At 44.2% G+C, this 26,451-nt stretch overlaps 1 protein-coding gene across 2 annotated transcripts; it reads left to right on the forward strand.

Annotated features, from left to right (window-relative positions):
* The first annotated feature begins 1,407 nt into the window (after nucleotides 1–1,407).
* Nucleotides 1,408–25,578, forward strand: Il17d (interleukin 17D). 2 transcript variants are annotated; one of them, XM_046447671.2, is made up of 3 exons: nucleotides 1,408–1,703; nucleotides 2,423–2,718; nucleotides 24,164–25,578. In XM_046447671.2, the coding sequence occupies exons 1-3, from the start codon at nucleotides 1,689–1,691 to the stop codon at nucleotides 24,480–24,482; spliced, it is 630 nt and encodes a 209-aa protein (XP_046303627.1). In that variant the 5' UTR covers nucleotides 1,408–1,688; the 3' UTR covers nucleotides 24,483–25,578. The 2 variants fall into 2 exon arrangements, with proteins under 2 accessions (XP_046303627.1, XP_046303635.1); XM_046447679.2 differs by lacking the exon at nucleotides 1,408–1,703 and adding an exon at nucleotides 1,968–2,050.
* Nucleotides 25,579–26,451: the final 873 nt, after the last annotated feature.

Raw genomic sequence — 26,451 nt, forward strand, 5'->3', positions numbered from 1 at the left:
CTGGGATTACAGGCATGGGCCACCACGCCAGCTAAATTTGGGCTAATTATTAACGTGCATTTTCCATTTTCACAAATACGTTAAAACTTCAGGGGAATTCACTGTAAAAAAGAACAAAACCATTTGCAACTGTTTATAAGACTTTGCTTCACTGTTAAATCTAACAGATGAATTTTGTATTCTACCAAATGGATAAGCATTTTCAGTATTTGTGATCTTGTACAAAATGAAAACTGTTGGAGACTAATATTTTCTTTCCTACTTCCAAGATAATCAGGAAGAAGTAGGAAGTTGTTTTGTTATCAGACAATGGAAGATATTTTGTCAAATACATAAAATATTCTGTGTTACCATAATATGAAAGGCTGTTGTAATAAGACATAGTGATTATTCCCATGAAACTCTTGTAATGATACTCTCTCTCTTAAAGGACTTCCAGGTTTTTTTCCAAATAGAAAATAAGCAGTATTTGAGTACTAATGCTTTTATTCCCATTTTACCGGAAAGGAAACAAACAACATGAACAATTTATCTGCTATCAGAGAAAATATTTTATAACCCAAAATAAATGTTTACTCACTAACAGTTGTAAATTGCTTAAACTGGAGATTTCAGAGGAATTTTTCACAGTAAATAAAATGATTACTAAATTCTTCAGTTACAGAACATTCAAGGCATGTGTTTTTTCTACACAGCTTAACTGAAATGTAGTTTAACCAATGGTTTACAATTTAGTCAAATAACAAAGCTGCAAACCACTGAGGGAGTCATAAATTATATCCTTTGCACTTTCAAAAAGCTTTCAGCTGGTATTGATCATTTGTTTTTATTTTCGAAGCATAACAGCTTTAACATATTTATATTCATTAGTCTGACACCTAGAAAGCAATGAGCATTGATTTGTACAATGAACAAATGAGCAAGTTTTCTTGTGTTCTTGAATTATAATTCCTTCGTTTGAGTATATTCAATTTATTCACATAATATTAGGTTCATTTTACATGACTGGGACACTTAGAATTTAGTTAACAAGGGGTAGGAAATCTCCAACATTGTAATAATAGACAAGTGATGCCCACCTACAGCCAAAACCGTCCGATGGGGAAGTATATAATTCTTTGCTTTCAGAGATGATAAAGAGGCACATGATCATTGTATGGGTGTTTAGGAGAAAGGAGAAACGGACTCCCCTCACTGCAATAAAAAATAGATATTTCAAAAATTTCTAATGTTTCTTCCAACTAATGTTTCTTCCGTATTAGCTCTAAAGAGACTCTAGGTTTTGAGTTCATCCTTTTCGCAGGTGGCCCATTCTATCCTTGGATTACTTTAATTCCTACAGAAATCATTTTCCTGAGCCAGAATTCGCCTCCCACAACTTCATTCTGTAGGCCTCACTTGTCTGCTCTGGAGACCTCTAGGCCAGTTACCACCTCCTTCTTCAGCCAGTCAGGACCGCACCAGTCCACGGGGCAGTGCCAGATCCACTTCTCCTCCTCCTCCAGGACACACAGCACAACCAACAGTCTGCAGCTCTGAGACACCGGGCACCTCGAAGCCATATAGCCGCCGGGTCCCAATCCACGAGGCGTGGAGCCCTCAGTTTGTGTGGCTTTTAAATTTTATTTTAGCTAAGGAATCGCTGCATAACACCGTATCATAACAAACGTGAAAACATTTTCGGGGAGATGTTGGGAACACTGGTGAGTACATTTCACGAGGGACAAAATGTTTGACATTTCTGGAGGCCAAGGGTGCAGCGCCGCTCCGTGTCTGTGAACCCGGGCTGCGTCCGCGTCCTTCGGTGCCCAGGAGACGCCGACGCAGGGGTCTGACAGGGCGTCAGGTTCCGGGACCCACTGGCCGGCCCCAGCGTCCCAGGCCGGGAGCCCACGCGGGCCGGGCGCCGGGGGCGGGCGGATGACGGCGTGGGGGCGTGGGTCTGCGAGGCGGCGGGTCCGAGCGTCGCTGGCACGGGGCGGGCTTCCTCGCTGGCCAGCAGGCGCGGCGCGCGGAGCAGGGGGCTGGCGCGGGGATGGCGCACCCGGGGGTAAGCGGCGCGGGCGGCGTCACAGACACTCGCAGCCCGCCGCGCAGCAGCCCGGCAGGCACACGCACACGTGCACGCGCGCCCCGCACCCGACCCCCTCGCGGCCCCGGGCTCGGGGCGGCGGCGGCGGCAGGGGTCGGGGGCGCGCGGGCCGGCGCCGGGCGGGGCCCCGGGGACCCCGCGGGCGGCGGGCGGGCGGGGAAGGCGCTCGGGGGCCGGTCCGCGCGGCACCCATTCTCGGGAAAGGCCTCACGGTCTGCGGTGCGGCGCGGGGCGCCCGCGGGCTCCAGACGCCGCGGGCGGGACGCTGACGCGGGGCGCTGGGCGCAGGCGGGCTCCTCCGGCGGGCGCTGAGCGCGGCCTGTCCCACAGGTCTGGATGCTCGTGGCTGGCTTCCTGTTGGCGCTGTCACCAGGCCGGGCGGCGGGCGCGCTGAGGACGAGCAGGCGCCCGGCGCGGCCGCGGGGCTGTGCGGACCGGCCCGAGGAGCTCCTGGAGCAGCTGTATGGGCGGCTGGCAGCGGGCGTGCTCAGCGCCTTTCACCACACGCTGCAGCTGGGGCCCCGCGAGCAGGCGCGCAACGCGAGCTGCCCGGCAGGGGGCAGGCCCGCGGACCGCCGCTTCCGGCCACCCACCAACCTGCGCAGCGTGTCACCCTGGGCATACAGGTGAGCGGGGCCGAGTTGAGCGAGAGGGTTGGGGCGGGATCGGGTCTTGCTGGAGCAGGTGGGGCGGGGCAGGGTGGGGCAGATGGGGCGGGGCCAAGCCTTGTGGGAGACAGGTAGGGAGGGGCGGGGCCACACAGGACAGGACTGATGGGGCAGGTAAGGGGGTTGATGCGGAGCTGGTGGAACAGCGGGGTTCAGAGCAAGTCATTTCTACAAAGGCCTGCCACACTTCCTTGTAGAAATACTGCTTCGCCTTGTTTTCTCTTACATTATTTCTTATGCATCATATATTTTGAGCACCTATTCTTTTTCAAGTATGTAGTTAAATGGGTTCCATGAAGAACCAACCCAGGGATCCTTTATTAATTTGGGGTTCTTCGTAGGAGGCCTGTTGAAGTTGGAATGTGGAAGTCTGCAGACATTTCTTGAGAGCCTGTGTGATCTCGGCTGCTTGACATTGAGCCCTGAGAGGTACCCTCTCAGAGCCATTTAGCTTACAGTCTTGGGGAGTAGAAGAAATAACTGGGAAGGAAATCATAATAAAAGGCAGAATATGACAGGACTCGGAAAGTTTCAAATGCATGGTGGTTTAAAGGTGGGTGTGGGGGAGTTGCATTTTGGGGAATGAAAATGGCCCTCAAAATGAAGAATGAGCAAGATTCTGAGATTGACCTAGAAAAGAAATCTGTTACAGTTTGGATCTAGATGGTCCCCCTGAAGATCATGTTTTGAAGACTTTGTCCCCAGTGCAGCAATGTCCTGAGGTGGAGCTTTGGGGGAAGTGACTGGATCATGAGGGTTCCAACTTCATTAGTGGATTAGTCCATTGGTAGCTAATGGCCCCTTTCTCAGTCTCTTTTCACTTCCTGGCTGCCATGAGCTGAGCAGTTTTCCTCTGCCGCATCTACCCTTCCACCATGATGTTCTGCCTTACCTCAGGCCCAAAGCAATGGAGATAACCATGGACCTAAACCTCTGAACTGGAGCCAGAATAAACCTTTCTTCCTTATTATATCAAAAAAGTGATTAACACTAGGTCATTTTGGAAGAAAGGAATATGCTAAAAAGGAAGGCTGAGGAATGTTGGGAATGTGCAGTGAGGTTGAGCTAGGGTGTTCTCTGCAGACTGGAGTGATGTCCCCTGGCCTCTAGAGGAGGGGCTCCCAGTGTGGCAGGAGAAGACAAGAACAGACCTAAAGAGGGAGCTCTCACACTGTCCAGAAAGGGCTGCATCTTGGTTGATGAGAAACCAAGTGATGAGTTGGTTTGAAGGGAAGGACTGCTTATGGCAAGAGAGAAGAAAAAGCATGGTGTCCACAGAGAGCCTAGCTCTCTGAGGAGCAGGGTGAGTGTGTCATGGGGAGGCTGTGCTCAACACTTAAGCAGTGTTCAATGCTTGAAACTTACCTAATAGAATGTTTTGTTCTGTGGTGCTGGGGATCAAACCCAGGGTCTTATACATGCTAGGCAAGTGTTCTACCACTGAGCTACACCCCCAGCCATGTAAAAATACTTTGGATCAACAAAGCCATGTAGCCACTGTGTTCTAGAAAGATACATTAGCTTTCCATTACTTTAATACCTGAGATAATCAACTTATATAGAGAAAATCATTGGGGCTGGTTCTGTAGTTCAGTGGCAGTGTGCTTGCCTAGCACACATGAGCACTGGGTCTGATTATTAGCACCACATAAAGACAAATAAAATAAAGGCATGCTTTCCCTCTACAACTACAAAAAAAAGAAAAGAAAAGAAGTGTTATTCTGGCTCATGGTTTTAGATGGATGTTCCAGTCCTTGGTTAGGCAGACACAAGGTTTTTTAGACTTCTGGTTGGGGTGTGTGATTGCAATTGCAGGGAACGTGTGGCAGTGTGGCCAAGCAAAACCACTCACCTTGTGGCTGGAAAGCAAAAAAAAAAAAAAAAAAGGGTTCCAAAATTATCTTTGAGGGTACTTCCCCAGTGACCTAAAGAACTCTCCCTAGGGGCATGGGAAGAATGGAGGAGCTTTGGATTGGTCAAAGGGGAGGCGTTATGAGGATAGAAAAGATGGTGGAATGAGATGGATATCATCACCCTAGGTACATGTATGATTGCACGAATAGTGTGTCTCTGCCCTATGGACAACCAGAGAATTGAAATGTTGCACTATTTGTGTACAATGAATTGAAATGCATTCTGCTGTCATGTACAACTAAGTAGAACAAATAAAAAATTTTAAAAGAAGAACAAATTTTTAAAAATTTTTTTAAAAGAAAGAAACCCTCCCTAGACCCCGCCTCTTAAAGGCTTGACCACCTCTCTTGGGAGCAAGTCTTTATCACATGGACCTTTGAGGAACTGTTAAGATCCAAATTATAGCAGCTGTCTCCATGAGAAATAGAGAGGGAGATACTAGATAGACACACTGCAGTGCTTTCGGCAGAAGGCAGTGAGATTCTCAATTTGCAAAGGAAAAAGAAAGACTGCAGTTTCCCTTTCACACTCAAATGTGAAATGTCCTGATTAAATAAGGGTGATTCATTCTACTTTGGAATGAGGGAAAAGAGGTATAAAATGGGCTTTCTCCTATACCTACACCTGCTGTTAAATGAGGTGGGTGGTTTGCTTTTACTTAACACCACAGGCTGCCCTGGGATGCTAAAATTTAGGGCCTCCTTCTACCTGGCTACTCTGCAGAAGTCTAAGGCCTTCACAGAACCCCTGTCCACATGTGAGTTAGGCCCAGAACCCCTTCTGCCCACATCTTGTCATTCATTTCATTCCTTCAGGACACATGTCAGCCCATTCTTTCTGGTGGCTCCCTCTCTTGCTTTTCCTCTCTTACCACCATTCCCAAGACCTAAAAGTATCAGCTAATCTATTATCCTTCTCTTTCCAACCTCATATTATGCTTCTGATGTGCTAAATAGAATTGAGAGAAAATCTCTTGAGACAATAGTCTGACTTCTCTGCACAGAAGCTGCTGCCTTTGCATCCCTCTATAATAAATTCTAGTCTCTCCAGGCAAAAGGATGCCTGAGTTGGGCTGAAGATCCTGTGGGTCAAAAGATACATCCCTCACACACAGCAGTGAATCTCAAGCTCTGTTAGCTATGTTTGCCATGTTTGTAGCTTGAGTTGTCAGTGTTAGTCCCTTTTCTGTTACTGTGACAAAACACCAGAGAAATTATCTCTTTTTTTAAACTTTTTATTTATTTATGTGGTGCTGAGGATCGAACCCAGGTACTTGTGTATGCAAGGCAAGCGCTCTACCACTGAGCTACAACCCCAACCCCCTGAGAAATTATCTTGAAAGAAGAAAATAGTTATTTTGGCTAATGGTTTCAGTCCACTGTTGATTAGCCTCATCATTTTGGGCCCTTGGCAAGGAAAAAAAAAAACAACATGATAAAGAGCATGTGGTGGAGCAAAGCTATTCACCTTATCATGGTCAGGAAGCAGAGAAAGAGCTGGCTTTTATAACAAAAGCCCCTCTCCCCAAATCCTCTAAGTGTTGAATCCATAAATGGATTAATCCATTCATGAAGTCAAAGCCCTCATGACCCCGTGATCTCTGAAAGGACCCACGTGGGAACACTGCTGCATTTGAGACCAAACCTCAAACCATGAGCCTTTTGCCAACATTTAAATCCAAACTATAATATTCTGTCCCTGGACTCCAAGGGTTCCACAGGCTACCCTGGGGTGCTAAAATTTAGGGCCTCCTTCTACCTGGCTACTCACCTGTCCATCTCACAATTCAAAACACAACCAGTCGTCGATCTCTAAGAGTCCTCATAGACTTAACAGTTCCAACATTACTCAAAAGTCCAAGTCTAAAGTCTCCTCCACGACTTCAGGCAAACTCTTAGCTGTGAGCACCTCTAAAAATGATAATAATCAAGTTACATACTTCTAATATACAATGGTAAGGCAGATAGAGGGTAAATATTCTCATTCCAAAAGAGGGGAATGGAGCATGGAAAGAAGAGGATGTGACCAAAGAAAGACTGAAACCCAGCAAGGAAAAAATTAAATCATATAGCTCCATCTCCTGCATCTGGGGAATATGGTAGCATTATGTGAGTTCTGTGGTCTTGGGTAGCCCCACCCCTACAGCTTTGCTGACTGCAGCCCACATGGTGTTTTTCTTAGACTGACTCTACTTGCTGCCTACAACTTTCCTTTCCACATGTTCCACATTTCTGATATCTTAAACTTCCTACAGTCTTGATTGCAGCATTGTCATCACTCTTACAGCTTTATGCATGTCCTGCCAGGGCCTGCCTGCAGGAACTCTGAATCTGCCACACACTTTCTGGCTTGCCAAGCTTTCCTTTGAAAACTCAGTGGAAACCTCTGTGACCCTGTAACGTTTGCATTCTGCATGCCTGCAAAACCAGCACAACATAGATAACATCAAGGTCGTAGATAACATCAAGGTCGGCTGCCAGTAGCAGCACTAGCTGGCCCCGTGGCTACAGAGACCTTGGAGTGCCTAGATGGCTGAACACAGGGAAGCTCATTTTTAGATGGTCCTGTGGGAGCTGGGCTCCCTGGAACTCTTCTTCAAGCAAAGTCCTTCAAGTGATTTACACTTTTACACCCTTGAGCCTTCAAAGGGCAGGTTTTTGCTGACTCCCCAAATGCCCTCAAGGTATCTTTCCAATTGTCCTGGAGCCAAGTACTTGGCTTCTTTTAAATGATGCTACTGTTTTTAACAACTGCACCCTTCTTGGCTACTTCTCACTTCTTTTTTGGCCAAGTTACAGGTTTTTCTAATCTTTCTGCTCTATTTCTTGTAATAAATATTGCTAAAACTAGCCAGTAATATCCATGTCACTGCTTGAATGCTGTGCTGCCTTGAAATATCTTCTGCCAGATTAATTACTTTTAATCTGAGCCTGACACAAACTCTCTCAGGGCATGGACAAAATATAGATATATTCTTTGCTAGAATATAACATGTGAATGGCCTCAGTTCCCATTACCATCTGAAACCTCATGACCTCAGCCTTTACTGTCTGCATTCCTATCAGCATTGACTTCTGAGCACCTACCAGAATCTCCCATTAAACTCTGCTTACAATATTCTGAGCTTACTCTAGTCTAGTCTGCTTCTCCAAACATTCCCAAACTCCTCTCACAAATCAGTTCCAAAGGCTTCTGAATCACACTGTCACAGTCACAGCAACAACCAATGTTGGTACTAATTTTCTGTGATAGCTTTCCATCACTATGAGATAATACCAGAGAGAATCAATTTAAAAGGAGGAAAGATTTCTTTTGGCTAATGGTTTCAGCCCACGGTTACTTGGCCCCATCACTTTGGGCTTATGGCATGGAAAAACATCATGGCAGGGAGCATGTGGTGGAGCAAAGCTGCTCACTTAATGGTGGCCAGGAAGCAGAGAGGGAGCTGGCTTTTTTTTTTTTTTCAATGTTTCTGAACTTTTATTTGTCTATTTTCATGTGGTTCTAAGAATTGAACCCAGTTCCTCACACGTGCTAGGCAAGCACTCTGCCACTGAGCTATAGCCCCAGCCCAAGAGAGCTGGCTTTTATAACAATCTAAATCCATTTAGCTATGAATCCACAAATGGATTAATCCATTCATGATCAGAGCCCTCATGATCCTCTCATGTCCCAAAGGATTCCCTTCTGAACACTGCTGCATTTGGGATCAAGCCTTTATATGAGCCTTTTAAAGACATTTAAGATTCAATCCATGACAATGGTATAAGCAAAATGGGGTAACAGAATGCAGAGCCAATGTTTTGGGAGGAAACCAGGAGTTCCATATTAGGCTGGTTAAATTTTCTTTTTGTTGATTTGGTAGTTGCAGATGGACAGAATGCCCTTTTTTTTTAATGTCTTTAGTTGTCAATTTGTTTATTTATATGCGGTGCTGAGAATTAAACCCAGTGCCTCATACACACTAGGCAACTGCTCTGCCACTGAGCCACAACCCCAGCCCCAGAATGCCTTTATTTTATATGTTTATTTTTATGTGATGCTAAGGATGGAACCCAGTGACTCACACATGGTAGGCAAGTGTCTGCCACTGAGCTACAGCCCCAGTCCATGGGCTGGTTAATTTTTACCTGCCTGAAAGACAAATAGGTGACAGTCAGCCATGAATGTGGGTGTTGGAGCTAAGGAGAAAGCCGGCTTAAGGACAAACTGGGAGTTAGCAGCCCTAGAATTCTGCACATAGTTATTGATTGAGCTGCCCTGGTTATAGGCTGACACTTGTGTATCCCCAGGTCACCTGGGAGAGCAGGAAACAGTGATAGCAAAGAGGCCGTGGGGTGTGATCAACACACTGCATTGGTTGGTCCTATAGATGCTGTTCTGATCTTCCTTATATGGATCCTCAAAGCTGAATGGTCCCAGGAGCAGGACAGCTGTATCCAGTGGCTTGAGGCAACATGTTGTGCATGGTTTTTCATATTATTTAGCAACAGTGATGAGATTGTTTTTCCCATGAGCAAATGTGAACTAGGTAGCCAATGCCCACTGGAGGAAAGGTGGTCTTCAGGAGTTGGTACTAGGCCACAGCTCCAGATTTCTGGCCACTAAAGCTGGCCCTGCTTTCCTGCCGGGAGACCACCTCTTTGCATCTTCCTTTGATCACCTGTCACCATTTTGTGTTAATGGGAAGATTAAAAAAATGTGAGATCCTGTGAAGTGCAGAGCCTCTTCTGCAAGAGATGTTGTAGAAGGACTGGCTTGGTCTTTCAGTGGAGTTCTAAGGACCCTGGATGAAAGATGCTCTCCCACAGGCCCATCAGCTTAGGTTCAGAGGTGTATCATTCTCCCCATATCTGCAGGTTCTGCATCCATTCATCCAGCAGATCAAAAATATTTGGAAAAAGCCAGGTCCAGTGGCGGACACCTGTAATCCCAGTGCCTCGGGAGACTGAGGCAGGAGGATGGCAAGTTCAAAGCCAGCCTCAGCAAAGGCGAGGCACTAAGCAACTCAGTGAGATCCTGTCTCTAAATAAAATACAAAATAGGGCTGGGGATGTGGCTCAGTGGTTGAGTGCCCTGAGTTTAATCCTGGGTACCCCCTTAAAAAAATTGGAAAGAAAATCGCAACTGTGCTGAACATATATGAATTTTTTTTGTTATTATTCAACTATTTCCTTAGCATTTACACTGTTAGGTATTATAAGCAACCTAAAGTTGATTTAAATATAGGAGGATGTGTGTGGATTCTTTGCAAATAGTATCTGAGCATTTTGGTATCCTCAGGGTTCCTGAGCCAATCCCCTGTGGATACTGAAGAGCAAGATAACTATATTTCTATAAGCAAAATATTGTGTATGTGCCGGGGGAGATCAAGAAAGATCCATTGTTCTAAGAAAGATAGGAAAGCAGACTACAAGTCAGAAATACTAACTGGCACAAAATGGATCACTTTAGGTGGATAAGATGAGTTTAAAAATAGGCATTTGGAGGGCTGGGGATGTGGCTCAAGCGGTAGCGTGCTCGCCTGGCATGCGTGCGGCCCGGGTTCGATCCTCAGCACCACATACAAACAAAGATGTTGTGTCCGCCGATAACTAAAAAATAAGTATTAAAAATTCTCTCTCTCTCACTCTCTCTTTAAAAAAAAAATAAATAATAAAAATAGGCATTTGGAATATCAGCAGGCTTTCTGTATGTTTTGGGGAGAGGTGGATCATGGTATTGGGACAGCTGGGTTGCCAGCTGGAAAAAAATACAATTGGATCTCACTTCTATGTGAAGATTAAATTCCAGATGATTCAAAGATTTAAAGGTGAAAAACAGAATCACAAAGAAGGAGAAAAACACGAGCAATTTATAATCTTAGAATGGAGGAGGCCTATTTAGTAGGTCATAGTCCCCAAATGTCATAAGAGATAAGGTTGAGAAATATAATTACATAATTGTATACCATTTTTTCTTGGCAATATAAAATAATAAAAATACAAGAGCAAACTGGGGGAAAAATTAATTACAACCCATGTCACAAAGGGCACATTTCCTAAAGAGTTCCCACAACCAATAAGAGAAAGACCGTTAAGGTCATGGAAAGATGAGCCAAGGGCAGGGATGGTTCCCAGGGAAGGAAGTTCAGATGACTCATATGCTTGATAAAGCATGAAAAGCTGTTCACTGCAGGCATAGTAAGTGAAATGCATGTTAAAACCATATGAGAATCCTTTTTTTAATACACGCATTAGGCTACTTTGCCAAGGGTGTAAGGAAAAAGGCATTCTACAGTAGAGGAGTGTGAATTGGCACAACTTTTATAGAAGACAGTTGGATATTAGCTATCAAAAAACATTTTTTTTTAGATGGGGGTCTCACTATGTTGCCCAATCGGGCCTTGAACTCCCATGAGGATTGCAATCCCCTTGCCTTATTCTCCCAAATAGCCAGGACTATAGGCATTTGCCACTACACCTGACTAACACATTCTTTTTTTAAAAAATATTTTTAAATTGTCAGTGGACCTTTATTTTATTTATTTATATGCAGTGCTGAGAATCAAACCCAGTGCCTCACACATGCTAGAGAAGCGCTCCACCAGTGAGCCACAATCTTATACCCATATTCTTAAATTCATATACCCTTTGACTCAGCAATTTCTCATCAGTGTTTCTCCTATGGGCCCACATGTCCGTGTACCAAATGATAGGTATGAGTTCATTATTGTAATGGCAAGGGATTGGAAACTGCTTAAATATCTACAAGTTAGGTAAAATGCTATATACAACTAAAAAGAAGAATGAGGCACTTCTAGAGTACCTAAGTAGATCAATCTATCACTGGCATAAAGCAGGGAAAGGTGTATATCACATTTTGCTCTTTCTAAGAGAGAAACTGACATATGTATATAATAAAGGATTTTAAAAAAAGAAAGAAAGAAAGAAACAGGGTCTTGCTATCATGTCCAGGCTGATCTCTTGGGCTCAAGGGATCCTTTCGCTTCAACCTCCTGAGTGGCTGGGACTACAGGTGTGTGCCACTATGCTAAAGACATTTCATTTTTAAAGAGCAGAAAGAGAAATTTCCCAACCATGAGGGAAAAGCAGATACTGAGGAAATGAAGCCTCAGCACATCATGGCCTGGGACACACCAAGAACCTTGGTGAGAAAGGAGCTGTTTGCCCTTACAGGCTGTGGGTCTGGCAAAAGAGGCACCCTGAACATTGGGGTGGAATTTTTCAGAGCCCTGTGACTCCACTTCTGGGCTATGCTAAGATGAGGAGCACAGGCCTGGAGATCAAGAGATTGTCCCCCAGTGAGAAGTCCAAAATGGTAGAGCTAGGATCTCATCCTGGACCCCTCTGATTCCATGGAGCCAGGGCTCCTGCCCAATGTGGTATTAAAAAAAAAAAAAATTCAACTCCCAGAATACAAAAATATTTTCTCATTTACTTTGTGGCATAATGTTTGTTTTTCTTTTACTTGAAAAACAAAATGCCAAAAATAAAATAAATTTGCTCAGTATGATTCTTAAAAGCCACATTAAAATACTGATAAATATATTGCAAGGACACTGAGGTTTATTAAGGTTTTAACGACACAACACCCACATATGCTGAAGCCCCAGAGATAAACACCTACTAATACTTAAAGTAATTTTAAATTGTTTATATTTTTCATTTTTGACGCATAGTCTAAAGATAACTTTTCTCTAGGATACGAATAATGTACAACAATTTATTTTTAGGCTTTATTTGTTACCCTTTTTATATAGTTCTTTTCCTCCACAGCATCTAAGAGACTATACCTAAATTTATTTTGCAGTAAACAGCTCCATGGATAGCAGTAACAACAAGGAAATAAGTGGAAAGAAAAACAGGACAGGAAGCAAAGAGAGAGAGGACAGGGGATGGGGAAGTCAAGTGACTTAAAAATAGGCATACAGGCCACTGGGGAGTGTGAACAGGCAAAGAGACCGTCCCAGCAGGCTGATGCAGGTGCAGTTGGGTGCCTTAGGCAGAGCAAGCCTGCAAAGGAGAGTCAACCTAGCCCAGGCTGCAATACCTGGATGTCTTCCTATGGAGAACTCAAGTTGCCAGAACTTTCAGCAAGTGACTTTGGAAAGAGGAGAAATCTGAAGGAAATGAATTCCCCTCAGGAATCTTGATTGAAAAACAGACACAGATTAGTAATAGTAAGGAGCTGGGAGTTACCTCAGCATCCACCAATAGGCAGGTAGAACAAGTAGATGAAATACTGACAGTGCACCTGAGAACATCTCTACTTATTAAATATCCTGAGCACTTCAGCACAGCTTCTTCTACCTGTGAGTTGGGCAAGGTCATCACTGCCTTTCTGATGGTCCATTCAGAGTGACCTCATGCTCTAACAAATCCATCATCTGGTGTTTATTGATGCTACACTTTAACAGTTTTCATTGGGAAAATGCTGAATTTTATAAAAGGAATATTTTTGCTCACCACTCCTCTAACCCTTAAGTTTAGCTAATCCAAACATCCTGTTTTTCATGTAGACTGTCCATTAATTGTTCCATTTTTACCAACATAGAAACTTAATGGCACATTCACTCATCAAATATTGACTGAGGGCTGTGCAGGGTCCAAGCAGGAATAGAGGAGAGCTATAGGCTGAGAGCTTCCCTCCTAAAATTCACCTCACTTTCTCTCCATCTAATACTTTTTTATCAAAGGAATATAATATTAGAGAAAGAACAGTTAGGAGTAACGTCAATCCCTCCCTTCTCCACAGTTTCACATCCTGTGGTTTTATTCAACCTATGTCGGAAAATATTAAATGGATAATTTGAGAAATAAACAATTCCTAAGTTTTAAGTTGCATGCCCTTCTGAATAGGGTGGTAAACTTTCGTGCCATCCCACCCCTGCCTGGGATGTGAATTGTCCCTCTGTCTAGTATACCCACACTGTATATACTACCCTCCTGTTAGTCACATAATAGCCATCTTATTAAGTTGACTGTTGTGATATTGCAATGCTTGTGTTCAAGTGACCCTTATGTAGTAGCCTAATACTCCATCACACTGCTTACGTCATCCACCTCACTTCATCTCATCAGGCAGGCATTGTATCAGCTCATGTCATCCCAAGAATTGTGAGTTTAGTATAGTGAGATATTTTGACAGACTGCATTCACATCACTTTTATTATAGTGTTAAAATTGTTCTATTTTATTAGTAGTTTTTGTTAATATTTTATGGTGCCTAATTTATAAAGTAAATTTTTTAATAGGTATGCATGTATATATAGGGAAACTATATAATATATAGAGTTTCCTACTATCTGTTTCAGTTTCAGGTCACCCACAGGGGGTCTTGCAGGGTCAGTATACCTGGTAGATAAGTGAGGACTGCTGTATAACATCAGGGAAAGTTATACAAGTAGCCTTTTAAAGATATTCCTGTTCATCTTTGTTCAAATGCATCATCCCTCTTTTATGTACTTCCAAATGTGTGTGCCAACACTAAGAACAAAGGGTTCCTGCTGAGTGAGAAGCCCCATGGCCTGAGCACCCGCAGCCAGGTAACAGGGTTCTTTCTGTCCTTCCCTGCCTTGGGCTCCCATCAGCAAAGATGTTTGCAGTGGCAACTGTGGACAACAGGGGGCAGCACCTTGCCAAAATCCAGTCTAATCATCTGTTCTGGGGTGGCCCGTCCCAGTGATCTTTAGAATTTGTGGGGTTGGGGATTCCTATTCTTTTTCTATAATTTTTTCCTTAGTATATTCACTCTTTGCTGGGCACCTGCTTCATACCTATGGGTTACTTTTATGACTTTAAAACTAGCCTTTTTGTCTTCAAAGAAAATCTGTATAATTCTGGTATAGCTATATATCATATCTAGTGTGTGTGTGTGTGTGTATATATATATATATATCCATATCCATATAAGCATGGGCACAGTATCCTATCTGCACAATATTATAATAATAATGTTGTGTTAATAAAAAAAAAAGGGGGAGATCTAGAGAAAGGGCCAGGAAAAGAGAATAGAACAGAGTGTGACTGGCTGGAAGTCTCCATTACAGCCAGAGAAATGGAGGGCTGGTATTATTCATCCTTATTCACTGTGGTAGAAAAGGAGACATGCATTGGTTAAAGCAGCTTACATAAAAAAAAGTTGGTATTTTCCCCCCAAAAAAATATTTTTATGGAAAAGTGACCTTGAGCCATCCAAAGTACAGCTCACTTTTCCCCTCTCTGGGTTTCTCAAAATACATCAGGCTCTGCTGTACCTATCACTGTTTCACAGAGTAAAAATAAAAGCATTGTCATGGAGCATTGTCATGGGATTATCGTTTTTGCTTTGATAGTTATCTCCCTTGAGGGCCTGGGTTTTACTTTAGCATTCCTAGAGTAGCCAGGAGGGATGACAATATATCATTCCTTGGGCTCCTCTATCCATGTTCCTCACCTGAATAGAATGTGTGTGCCCTTCATGCCAATAGAAAGATTTGGGCAAATGCAGGAAGTTCCTTGCATGCCATAAAGTGACATTCCTCATGGTGTCTGTCTTCCAGAGATGGCACATGAAGAATGTGAAGGAGGACAATAAGGACATTGCTCCCTAACTTACTAAGCCATCAAAGAGAAAATACCAGGAACTTTTCTGGAATTAAAGAAAGAAGCTAGGCTAATGTGATGTTAACTATCTCTCGTGGCCTGTGTGTGGTGACAGCTGACTCCCTGGGGGCCAGGTGGGCTTCTCCCTTTGTGCACAGGGGCACCTCCCTCATGCCCCAAGATCAGACACATCAAAGATGGCTCTGAACCCACGTTCTACAGCTTCCCCAGGGTAGAGAGCTTAGTTATCCCATGGGCATGAGTTGTGTTTTCCTTTGAAGAGTGTCTCCCAGCTGTGCCCAATGCGTGGCATTTGCCATGACAGAAGAATAAAAGCCTTCAAGAAATTTGGTCTTTCATTCTCATTTCTCTTTCTTTCCCTCTGCCATAAATTTTTCCCTCTTGAATTATCTTCCAAATTCTTTTCCAAAGCCTGAATCTCTCCTTTTCCAGACCTCCCAAAACAGCAGATTTTACATGAAATGAATGGATTTCCTGGTTGTAAAATTGCCACACCAGGCGCTTGTCTGGTTGCGAAATATCCACGAACTGTAGAGTCTTAGGTCTGTGTGGCCCATGTAGCTTGTGGTGCAGGCAACTGGGCAAATCCAGCCGAGCTGGGTGACTATAGGCCAGCTCCCTCCTCTGTCAGTGACTCAGTTTCCCCTCATGAGTGAGGGGAGGGCGGGCAGGCAGAGCCTTCTTGCTCCTGGTGGCCCTGAGCTGGCTTGTTGGCAGATGAGCAGGTTCTCTCTGGAGCCCTTTTCACTGGCTCAACTTCAGGCCGGGCCTTGGTGCCAAGTTCAGGATGGCACCGAAGGCAACTGCAGTCCCCAGATGGAACAAGACCGACCTCTAGCTCTCCTTGGCCAGGTGAATGCCCTGGGGAACTGTGCCCCGGTCAGGCCTGCTGCAATCCCTGACTGATTTTTCCATGCCCTCTTTCATGAGAAATGCACACTGATGTTTTCCTGTAGGGGCCAGAAAAGCATTTTTCAGAGCTTCTTGGCAGCATGTATTGCAGCTCTTTGGCTCCCTCCGGCCTTAGCAGATGGAAAGAGGGTGGAGCTGATGGGCCTCCTGGCTACAGCTTTCCCCCAGAGGGAAGCTGTGGCCTCCAGTGTCCCCAGTTACCCCCTGAACCTGGCCCTGTAGTTGGGGGGGCCTATGGTACACAATGAGACTTTTGTGTAGCATCACAACCATGCAGGGCATGTTCTAAAGGGAAAATGAGAAGATGGAAGGTTAATATAAACCCTGGTCTCTTTTTTCAGTGCTGGGGATGGAACCCAGGACCTCTCATATGCTAGGCAAATGCTCCATCACTGAGCTGTATCCGCAGCCCTAAAACCTCTCTCTTAATGACTCATTACTTCTCTTAAATGTGGAGACCAAAATGGCTTGTACAAGAGCTATCTTTGAGAATTATCTGGGGAGCTTTTAAAAGAATACCAACAGCCTGGCCCCATCCACAGCAATTAATTGCAGATCTCTAGGGGTGGGGGAACAGCTTCACTATTTTGAAGAAACTCATTTATGTGCCTCCAACTGAGATGCTAATGGTAATGCTAATTCTTGTTGGATTAATAATGTTCTTTTGCACGAATTAGACTTTGCAGCATAAGACACTCCTGGGCTGGTATAGTCATGAAATCCAAGTACCAGGAAAATGCAACCATCCAATCATTTGCCATCAACTGCAATCAGTATATAGGTGGTTAACAGATCACAAAACACCCTGTGGCAACATCACTTAACTACTGTTGACAGTGCAACCAGGAATGGGTTTCTGTTGATTTATGTCAATTAGTGACTCCCAGTTTAAATGAACAAAGCAGATCCCTTGGGCAGCATGTGAGAATGGAGCTTCTCACTCAGCAAGTGTGTGTGAAGTCTGAGAATCCACCTTTTTTCTGTTCTTTTTATATATATTTTTTCTATTGACACAATAACCAGGGCATACTGTGATGATCTGATGTATGTATACATTATGTAATCAACAAATCAGTATAATCAGCATATCTGTCACCTCACACATTTATCATTCCCTGGGAATCTTCATTTTTAAGAAGAGCTCACATACAGTTCCAATGCAGGTGGCACACTTTGGAAATCTTGAGCCACCTACCTATCTCCCTCAGTGAGAGGGGTTTTTCAGAGAACTCTCCATTCTTGACAAGGGAAGCTGTTTGTCCCTCAGTGTCCCAGGGGATGCTAGGCATCTTGGTTTTTCCATTTATAATGTCTTTATATCTAGTCTGTTCCCTCATTCTTCTCCCAAAGTGCTATCTCTGCCTCTATATAAATTTTAGAGTGAGCTCATCAAGTTCTTAGAGAAGTCTTACTGGGATTTTAGTTAGAACTGTACTGATTTTAAGACTGATTCGGGGGCAATTCCAAGACCTTTGAGATTCAATGTGTTTATTTTAAGTTCTTTTCTAAGCACAAAACATTGAAACAAATACCACATCCTTGGTCCTGCCTTCAGGAAACTGGGGAAGAGCCTTCCTCTTCATTTTGCAAGGAATCAGGCAGGTTGGAGTGATTTACCCAAGGTCACCGGTTGGACCAAAATTTCAAGTCTAAGACTCATATCAACTCCATCCTGCCCTTTTCAGAAAGTCTTAACCTGGCTGAATGCACCGACCTTCAGAGCTGATGAATAACATGGTGGAAACTATTTTGTCTCTATTTAGATCCTCTGGTACAAGTAGGTTTCCAGATAGGAATGGGGAAGGCATTTCCTCCCAACTTTGTTCCTGGGGTTGGGGTCTTTGAATAACTGTGAGGGGAAACAATAATACTCAGCCTCTGCTACTTTGAAATTGAAATAATTGCATGTTTTGCAGGGTGGGAGGGTGGGCCACATCAAGTTTGTGCCAGTAATGCTCCAGCTATACTTGGGCATCAGATAGAACACATCAGGTGGCCGATTCCTTCTGGGAATGTGCTCATTGTTCTCTGAGCTGACCTCCGGAACCGCTTGGAATTGTTTCCTAACATGTCCAGGCCCCAGGGGCAGCACTCTTTTTCTGTCTCTGCTGTCACTTACATTCCTCCCAAAGCTCAGTTTCCATCACCTCTAATCATCCCTGGAGGACTTGTCCTTTGTTCTTGGATTAAGCCAGGCCAGCTGTCACTCACTCAAGCCAAACTTCACACGTGGCCCTGGCCACTTCTGAGATCCAGCAGAGGGGAAAAGTTGATGTGTTTCAAGCATGTCCCTGTGCCAAGTTTGCACAAATCAGCATGCAGAAAATGTGGAGACAAAAGAATGATTGCTCCCAGGGAGGCAAGGACACAGTGCAGAATTCTTGCTGGGTTTCATTTCCATGTATGGGAAAAGAAAGGTTTCCAGATGGAGTGTCTTTCTGTTTCTTTCCCATGGCAGCTTTTTGAAACCAAAAGGCGCTCCTGGCTGCTGATTTACCCAGATTTCAGGCAGGAAACTGGGGGCACAGACTTGAGTTCAGTGTCTGTGCCTGGCTCTGCTGAGATTTCCAGGGCTTCTGGCGTGACTTCTCCAGCTCTAACCAGCTTCCTTCCAAACACACCAGGCTGTTCTGTCTGTGGCACTGGTTCCGCTGACATCAATGCCATGGCCATAGGCTGGTCCATTCATTGTAAATGCCCCCCACCTTCATAAGGTCTTTCTATTGTAAGAGAACCCCCCCTAGTCTGTACACCATTTGAAAACAACTCATATTCATCCTTCTTTTCATCTCCCAGGCAGAAATGAAGAGGAAGGGCAGGTGGCTTTTTTTTTTTTTCAGTCCTTAGCCAAAAGGGGTCATGGTGATGGTCAAAAGGTCTATCCTAGGGACCAATAAGATATTTTGGGGATGAATATTTTTAGTCAGTGAGCCTCTGACCATCATGCATCCAAGCAACTGTCTTTCACCTACAAAACTAACAAGGGTGATGCACAAGCACCAGTTGCTTCTGAATGACACCCAGGGTGATGGGACCTAGACACCACATTGTACAGAAAGACAAATCTTAAGTGAAACTGAAAGGGATGGTCGATGCCAGCAGGTCAAGCCAACATCACCAAAGAGGAAACCAGCCTGGGGGATAGCACCTAATGCACCCCAGCCCTCCAGTGCTCCTGTAATTTACTCTCTGTCTTGCTGTTGGGTAACTTTCCTCCAGGAATCTCAACTGTGCTGGGCAACTCATCCTCCATTCCTGGTTCCCAGGAGCTGCAGGGTTCAATCTCCACTTTCTGCTCCGCTTCCACCTTGAATTTCTCATGAGATCGCTACCCCCCCACACACGTTCTCCCACTCGATATTCACATGACACCCCCACACATTCACACACATAAACTCTCACTTTTCATATTCACACATGCTTGTGCCCGTGCATGCTCACACACATTCATACACACCTACTTATGTGCCCTCACATTCACACACATCACACACACATATACCCACAAACATGCTGTTTATACTCACACATGCAAATGCTTACACCCACACTCTTTCACACATGCTTACACATGCTCAGGTATGCAATGCTTATATCACATGATGACATGCTCACACTTGGATATGCTCACACACAAGTTATCACAGTCACACTCACATATCACTCCAGCTGCAGTTTCCCACCCACTGCAGTCATCTGTTTTCTGGCTCAGGCGTGTGTTGCTGCTTCGTGTTTGCAGGTCCCTGAGCTCTCTTCTTTGCTTAGCCCTCTTGTCTTTTATCCTCATCTCCAATGTATGTAGATCATTTCCTCAGACCCCTCATAGGGTGCTATTGTTTGGATCTGGAATGTCCCCCCAAAGCTCATGTGTTGAAGACTTGGTCTCCAATGCAGCAGTGTTCAAGAGGTGAGGCTTTGGGAAGTGATTGTATCTGAGGGCTCTGATGTCATCAACAGATTAATCCACTGATGGTTGAATGGACTACTAGTTGGAAGAAGTAAGTCTCTGAGGGCATGCCCACCCCTTATACACGCACACACACATGCACACATACTCACACACTCTCTTTCCCTCTCTCTCCCCCCCTCCCGCTCTTTTCCCCTTCACCCCTTCCCCCTTCCCTCCCTCCCTTCCTCACCCCCTCCCTCCCTTCCCTGTGCCATGAGCTGACAGCTTTTCTCTGTCATGCCTTCCCATCATGATGTTCTGCTTCACCTAGGCCCAGAGTGATAGAGCTGATGGACCATGGACTTAATCCTCTGAAACTGTGAAACTAACCTGTCTTCCTCTAGGTTGTTCTTATCAGATATTTTGGTCACAGAGACGAAAGGCTGACTAACACACTGGGACTGGCCACAGTCCCTGAACCTGGTATCACATGGAGCTGACAGATGCCAGCCTGTCCTGCCCACAGACCTGTGCACTCCTGGAGGGCACAGCCCAAATCTGTGCCCTGCTTATTACCATATCACCATCTCCTGTTGGCCAAACCCAGAGGGTACCCAGTGACTTCCCCAGTGTTCAGCAGTCTCTATTAGTGTGCACATCTTCAAGTGAGGGCGCTGTCAAGCCACAATGCATTAATACACTTTAAAATTAATACTTCCCTAATATCTACATACTCAGTCAGGTTCCGATTTCCCTGATCACTCTCCATCAGGGACGTTTTTGAAATTTAAAATTTTCCTCTTTATTTTTAACTGTTCAAAGTACCAAAACTGTTGTGAAATTAGGACAAGAAATTCCCATACACCCTTTACCCAGGTGTTCCCAAATGGCAACATCAATAGCCAGCAAATTAATCAAGATCAGGCAATGAACATAAATAGGACACTGTTATCTAATCTGCAGACTTCATTCAAAGTGCCCTCCTAATGCCTCTTCTCTACCCCAGGACAGAGATCAGTTGTTTTGTGGGATGTGCCTCAGTTTGGATTTGATAAGTTTTTAAAGCAACCATATAATTGATTCCTGAGACAGAAACACATGGGAACGAGCAGAGGCTCAATGAGTCTTCACTGCACCAGGGCAGTGATGCCCCTGGGGTTTGTGTCCCTCTCTCAAGCCCTTTTAATATGTAGGTTCCCTCCTAGTTTTTCTTGGAAAACCTATCAAGTTTCCCACATTCATATTGCTTTGCTGTGGTTTGAATGTGTTCCCCAAAGTTCATTTGTTGGAAGTTTAATTCCCAAACTCACAGGTTGGTAGCATTTGGAAGTGGGTTAGATGAGGTCACGAGCTGGGGCTTCCTGGGGCTTCCTCTTCCTTATAAGAAGAGGAAGAGAGATTTGAGTGGGCGCCCTTGCTCTGTCTCACCATGTGCTGCCCTGCACTGTGTTATGATGCAGCATGAGGCCCTCCCCAGATACTGAGAAGAGACCAACTCCAAGCTCTTGGGCTTCCCAGCCTCGAGAACCATGAACTAAATTCTTTATAAATTACCCAATCCCAGGCAGATTGTTATAGTAATGACACACAGTCTAAGACTTTCCATCCCCATGTCTGATAAACTGGTTCCAATTCAAGTTCAGCTTTTGACCACTTCTCTCTCCAGCCTCTGCCTTTCTTGGCCTTAAGGATGTCACAGTATCCACACTCAGATTTCTTTCCCTCAAAGTTGGTGACCTCTACTCCTTCTGTTCTCCCTCACATGCTCCTCTTAATCACCATCCATATACCAACAATTCAAAATTAGCTTCAGCTAAGATCCCCATTTTGGGCCCCAGATGCTGTTCCTCCCCAGAGATGAAGGGATCTCTCTAACCATCCATCTGTTCAGGTCATTTCCCATCCTGTTGCCTTCAGGGTCAGACCAGAATTCCTGACAAGGTGCAGCTTTCTTCATCCCTGTGACCTTCTCAACTTGTACCTCCCACCTGTACCTACTCCCTCTATCCTATACTTTGACCTCCATCCCAAATGCTCTTTCTCATTTCTTCATGTAGATAAATCCAGTCAAGAGCCACCTTTTCCTAAAGCCTCTCACAGGCCAGGTGAACTTCTTTTATTAGTATGTCTCCCTCCAGATTGTGAATCTTGGATAGTGGGTATGTGTTTTGTCTATATCCTTATTGCCTGAAAAAGCCCTCAGATATTCAGTGGATAAATGTTGAAAATGATATTGTGAATACTAACTATAAATGTCTTTCCTTCAAATGTTAAGTTAGGGTCTTGAATTGACCTTGGGTTGTGAGGTCAGAAGCCAACACAGGCAGACTAACCCGTCCCCGGCTCCTAGCTCCTGACTCTTTCTTTGAAGACAGGCTGGAATGGGCCATGAGGAAAAGAGGAGAAATGACCACACAGTCTGACCTTTCTGTCCAGGGCATGTTACCAGAATCCTAGGCCAGAGGCCTGACTCTGGGGTCCAACAAATAAGGTGCAGCCGCTTGCCCCAAACACTAAGCAGAAAAGTAATGGTGAAAAGCAGGAAAAAAACTTTAATCAGTACATTTACACTAGGAAGATGAGGGGACCCACAACTTTAGCCCTGTCTGCAGGGGACTGACAATGACTTTGATGTTAATAGAAAGGGAAATGAGGGCAACTATTGGGGCTTTGCATAGCCAGAGGTTCTATGCAGCTACTAAAGCAGATGATCTTGATCAGGCATGGACTGTCCATTCTTACCCGATTCTGCATGTTGGTGATAAGACAGTTACTGTTGCCTGGGGAGTGGTTCCAGGACATTACAAGATGTTTATCAATCAGAACTTGTTTTAGTAAGCTTTTTTGTTTCTGTGACCAAAAAGACCTGACAAGAACAAAGTAAGGAGGAAAAGTTATTTGGGGCTTATAGTTTCAGAGGTCTCAGTCCATAGACGGCCAACTCCATCGCAGAACATCATGGCAGAAGAGTGTGAAGGAAGAAAGCAGCTCAGGACATGGCCACCAGGAGGCAGAGAGTTGTGCTTACCAGAGATAAAATATGAACCTCAAAGGCATGCCCTCCCCACTCCCCCAGTATTCACCCTCCTCCAGCCATACCCTGCCTACCTAGGGTTACCACCTAATTAATCTCTACCAGGGGATTAATCCACTGATTGGGTTACAGTGCTCATCACTAAATCATTTCACCTCTGAACCTTCTTGCATTAACTCACACATGAGCTTTTGAAAGGACACCACCATAATGGACCTGTTGTTCCTAGAATCCAAGGCAACTCATAGCAAAAGAGACAGATGCAAAATGGAGGCAGAGGTTCAGGCAAAAGTGAAGAGACTGAGTCTTTGTTACAGGCAGTCAGACAACATGTTCTTGGCATTTGATCCCAAAATAGGAAGACTGGAAGGAGAATGAAATTTATCCAATTTAAACCAGATTTTGAATATCCCAGGCCAGCCAGTCCTGCCCTCTCCTTGTGCCATGTGGGTCCCTTCAAACAGAAAGGCATATGGACCCAAACAGACAGATGGACACAGTCACCTTGCACTTCAACACAGGTGTCCTGCAGTTGCCTTTGCTTGTGGTTCTGCATCAGTGTCTCCCCTTCATGGCATCTGTACCAGCCTGCGCATCTTCTGTGACTGGCCAGTGGAGAGGCCCCAGAGGTGGCCCCAAGCAGACACTGGGTCTCTTTCTATTCCATTGGCCCCTGTAGTCACATGTGCAGGCTGCCTAGAATTTTTTTTCTATTTACATTATTGCAGACTTTAGGTTAATTTTATGGGTTGGCTCAAGGATAGATATAAATGCTGTCTTCAGCATTTAACAAAGCTCAAGTGTATCTATTTCAGTGTGGGGCCTCAAGTGGACACTAACTGTATGATAGGATGTCAGATGTAAGGCCTAGCCTCCTCCTCAACCCATTTCATTTAATCAATTATTTCAACAGAGTGTTTGCTATGCTCCCCACCTTTTTTCTGGTGTTTGGTCTCAGAAGCACAAACCTTGTAGAAGCTGTCCTTTCTCCATGTGTGTGTCAGTTGCCCCCAAATCACAAATTAATCCCTCAATCTCTCTTTTCAGAATTTCCTATGACCCGGCAAGGTTCCCTAGGTACCTGCCTGAAGCCTACTGCTTGTGCCGGGGCTGCCTGACTGGGCTTTTTGGGGAGGAGGACTTCCACTTCCGCAGCACCCCAGTGTACATGCCTGCTGTCATCCTGCGCCGGACCTCTGCCTGTGCGGGCGGTCGCTCAGTGTACATGGAGGACTACGTCACCATCCCAGTGGGCTGCACCTGTGTCCCTGAGCAGGAGAAGGACACAGACAGCATCAACTCCAGCATCGACAAGCAGGGTGTTAAGCTTCTTCTTGGCCCCAACGGCAAGCCGTCTAGCCCCTGAAGAACATCTGGGAAGGGTTGGGGGAAGACTTGGTCAGCCACCTGTGCACAGTACACGTGCAAGGAAAATGGACCCAGCCCAATAGGAGCAGTCTTTCAATATAGAATAGTTGGCAGGTTATCTGACCCAGGTATTCCTTGGTTTTATTCTTTTTTTTTAGGCAAAAGTGGGCACAGAATTATTAAAGGCTGATGGGAAGATGACCAGGTACAGGGCATCCGTGTGGTACTGGCATAAGGCCAGCCACACAGAACTCAGTAGCAGGCAAGTGGCTTTGGAAATGGTTTCTTCAGGCTTCCTGTGATTGCAGCAGTGTGTATGGCTGTGTGTGGCTCAACAGTTGGGTGGTTGATCCAGGAAGGAGATGCAGATACATAAGTTTTCTTTAAAATCTTTTTTTAAAAAGTAGAGTACATACTACTTTTTAAAGCAACTGTTTTGAATAGGAGCAGAAACTATTTTTATATTAGCAATTTAGAGCAACTATATTTAATTTTTTTATTTGACATATAAGCAATATATAACATTGTTTTCCTCTGGACTCATCAGATAAACTCTTTTCAGCTTGCATGTGGCCTGGGGCTTTGAATTCAACCTGCCCGCCCTTGGCTGACAATAATGAAATGGACATATCTGAATTTGACCTATTCTTTCTTCCACTGAAAGTCTTCACAGGCCAACAGATGAGCAGAAAGGATGCCTAGAAGTGAATTCCACAAATCCAAACTTGTTTTTATTCAGGAGTACATAAATGGTTTCAGACCAATAATAACTTAAATTTTTCTCATTATTTTGTTGTTGTTGTTTGTTTGTTTTTATTTTTGAAAGCCACAGTTGTCAATTTCTGGACAAAAAAGTGGAATATGACATCTTTGCCAACTCTCAGGAAGAATCCTATCCTGTATTGGCTTAGTTAAGACCAGGCCAGTATGAAGGAAATGTGGGCCAAATTAGAATTTCCAGAGATCAATGTTGAGGTTTATCTTACTTTTCTATTTAGGTTTAAAGTCTGTCCCTGAATGCAATTATTTGTAAAAGTTTTTTTTTTTTTTAATGATTAAAACAATTGTAGATGGAAGTTATGTTGGCTGTGTGCATTTTCTTTCTTTCTGAATTCTGCTTAGATGAGTTTGACTGAAATGGAACACAGGATTTAAGAGCTAAGCGTGAGCTCTACCACTGAATGACACCCCCAGAACCCCACTGAGTTTTACAGGAAATTTAGAGGCTTTACATCTTAATTTTATGGTTATGGTTCAAAGTAATCAAGACTTGATGGTCTTTCAAAGATCATCTAGTCATGTAAAGTTAAATCTTTTTGATCTTTTGTGACAAACCCAAACCAAGAAATATCCTATATTGGTATATATTTTAACCACCAAACTTCACTTACCATGGAAATAACAGTTATTATGTTACTGACAGCTGGAGTCTGATCTAGACAGAAGAGTCATTCAAGAACTTTCAACTCCTACTAAATGCTGACAGAAGAAATACACACCAATGAGAAAAATCCAGATGGTCCAAATAAAAAATTCAAAATTTAAAGTGAAAACTATAGGCAGTTCTGTGGAGTTAGTGAAATTTTACTTCCCTGTTCAAACTCAGGGTTGGGGGAAGGAGAATGATATCCCTGGTGGTGGTTTGTCTAAATACATTCCTATCCAGAAAACACAGAATTTTTAGAATATGAACGAAAATCTATAAGTTAGAGAGTGGCTTTCAAATTAGCCATTTGGGTAATTATTCCTGTTATCAATACTGCTGTGTAACATTTACCAGGTCACCCCTCAAAATACAAATGGTGCAAGTGTCAGGATATTAAGAAGCTATTTGCATGGGGAAAACACCACTATTTTATTCCTTATGTTATATAAATTCAACTTATTAAAGGGTAGCACATTTCCAATGCAAGAAATTAGTTTCCCATTCTAAGATCTAGAAAGGTAATCTTTTTGTGTCCACCCCC

This window comes from Marmota monax, unplaced genomic scaffold (genome assembly GCF_021218885.2).
Source record: "Marmota monax isolate L192 unplaced genomic scaffold, Marmota_monax_Labrador192_F-V1.1 WCK01_AAM20220418_F8-fsc00043, whole genome shotgun sequence".
NCBI lineage: Eukaryota > Metazoa > Chordata > Mammalia > Rodentia > Sciuridae > Marmota > Marmota monax.

Excerpts from the sequence above, each read along its gene's own strand:
- Il17d (XM_046447671.2), top strand. Across the intron at positions 2,719-24,163 it reads GTGTCACCCTGGGCATACAG|AATTTCCTATGACCCGGCAA; the intron begins GTGAGCGGGGCC and ends CTCTCTTTTCAG.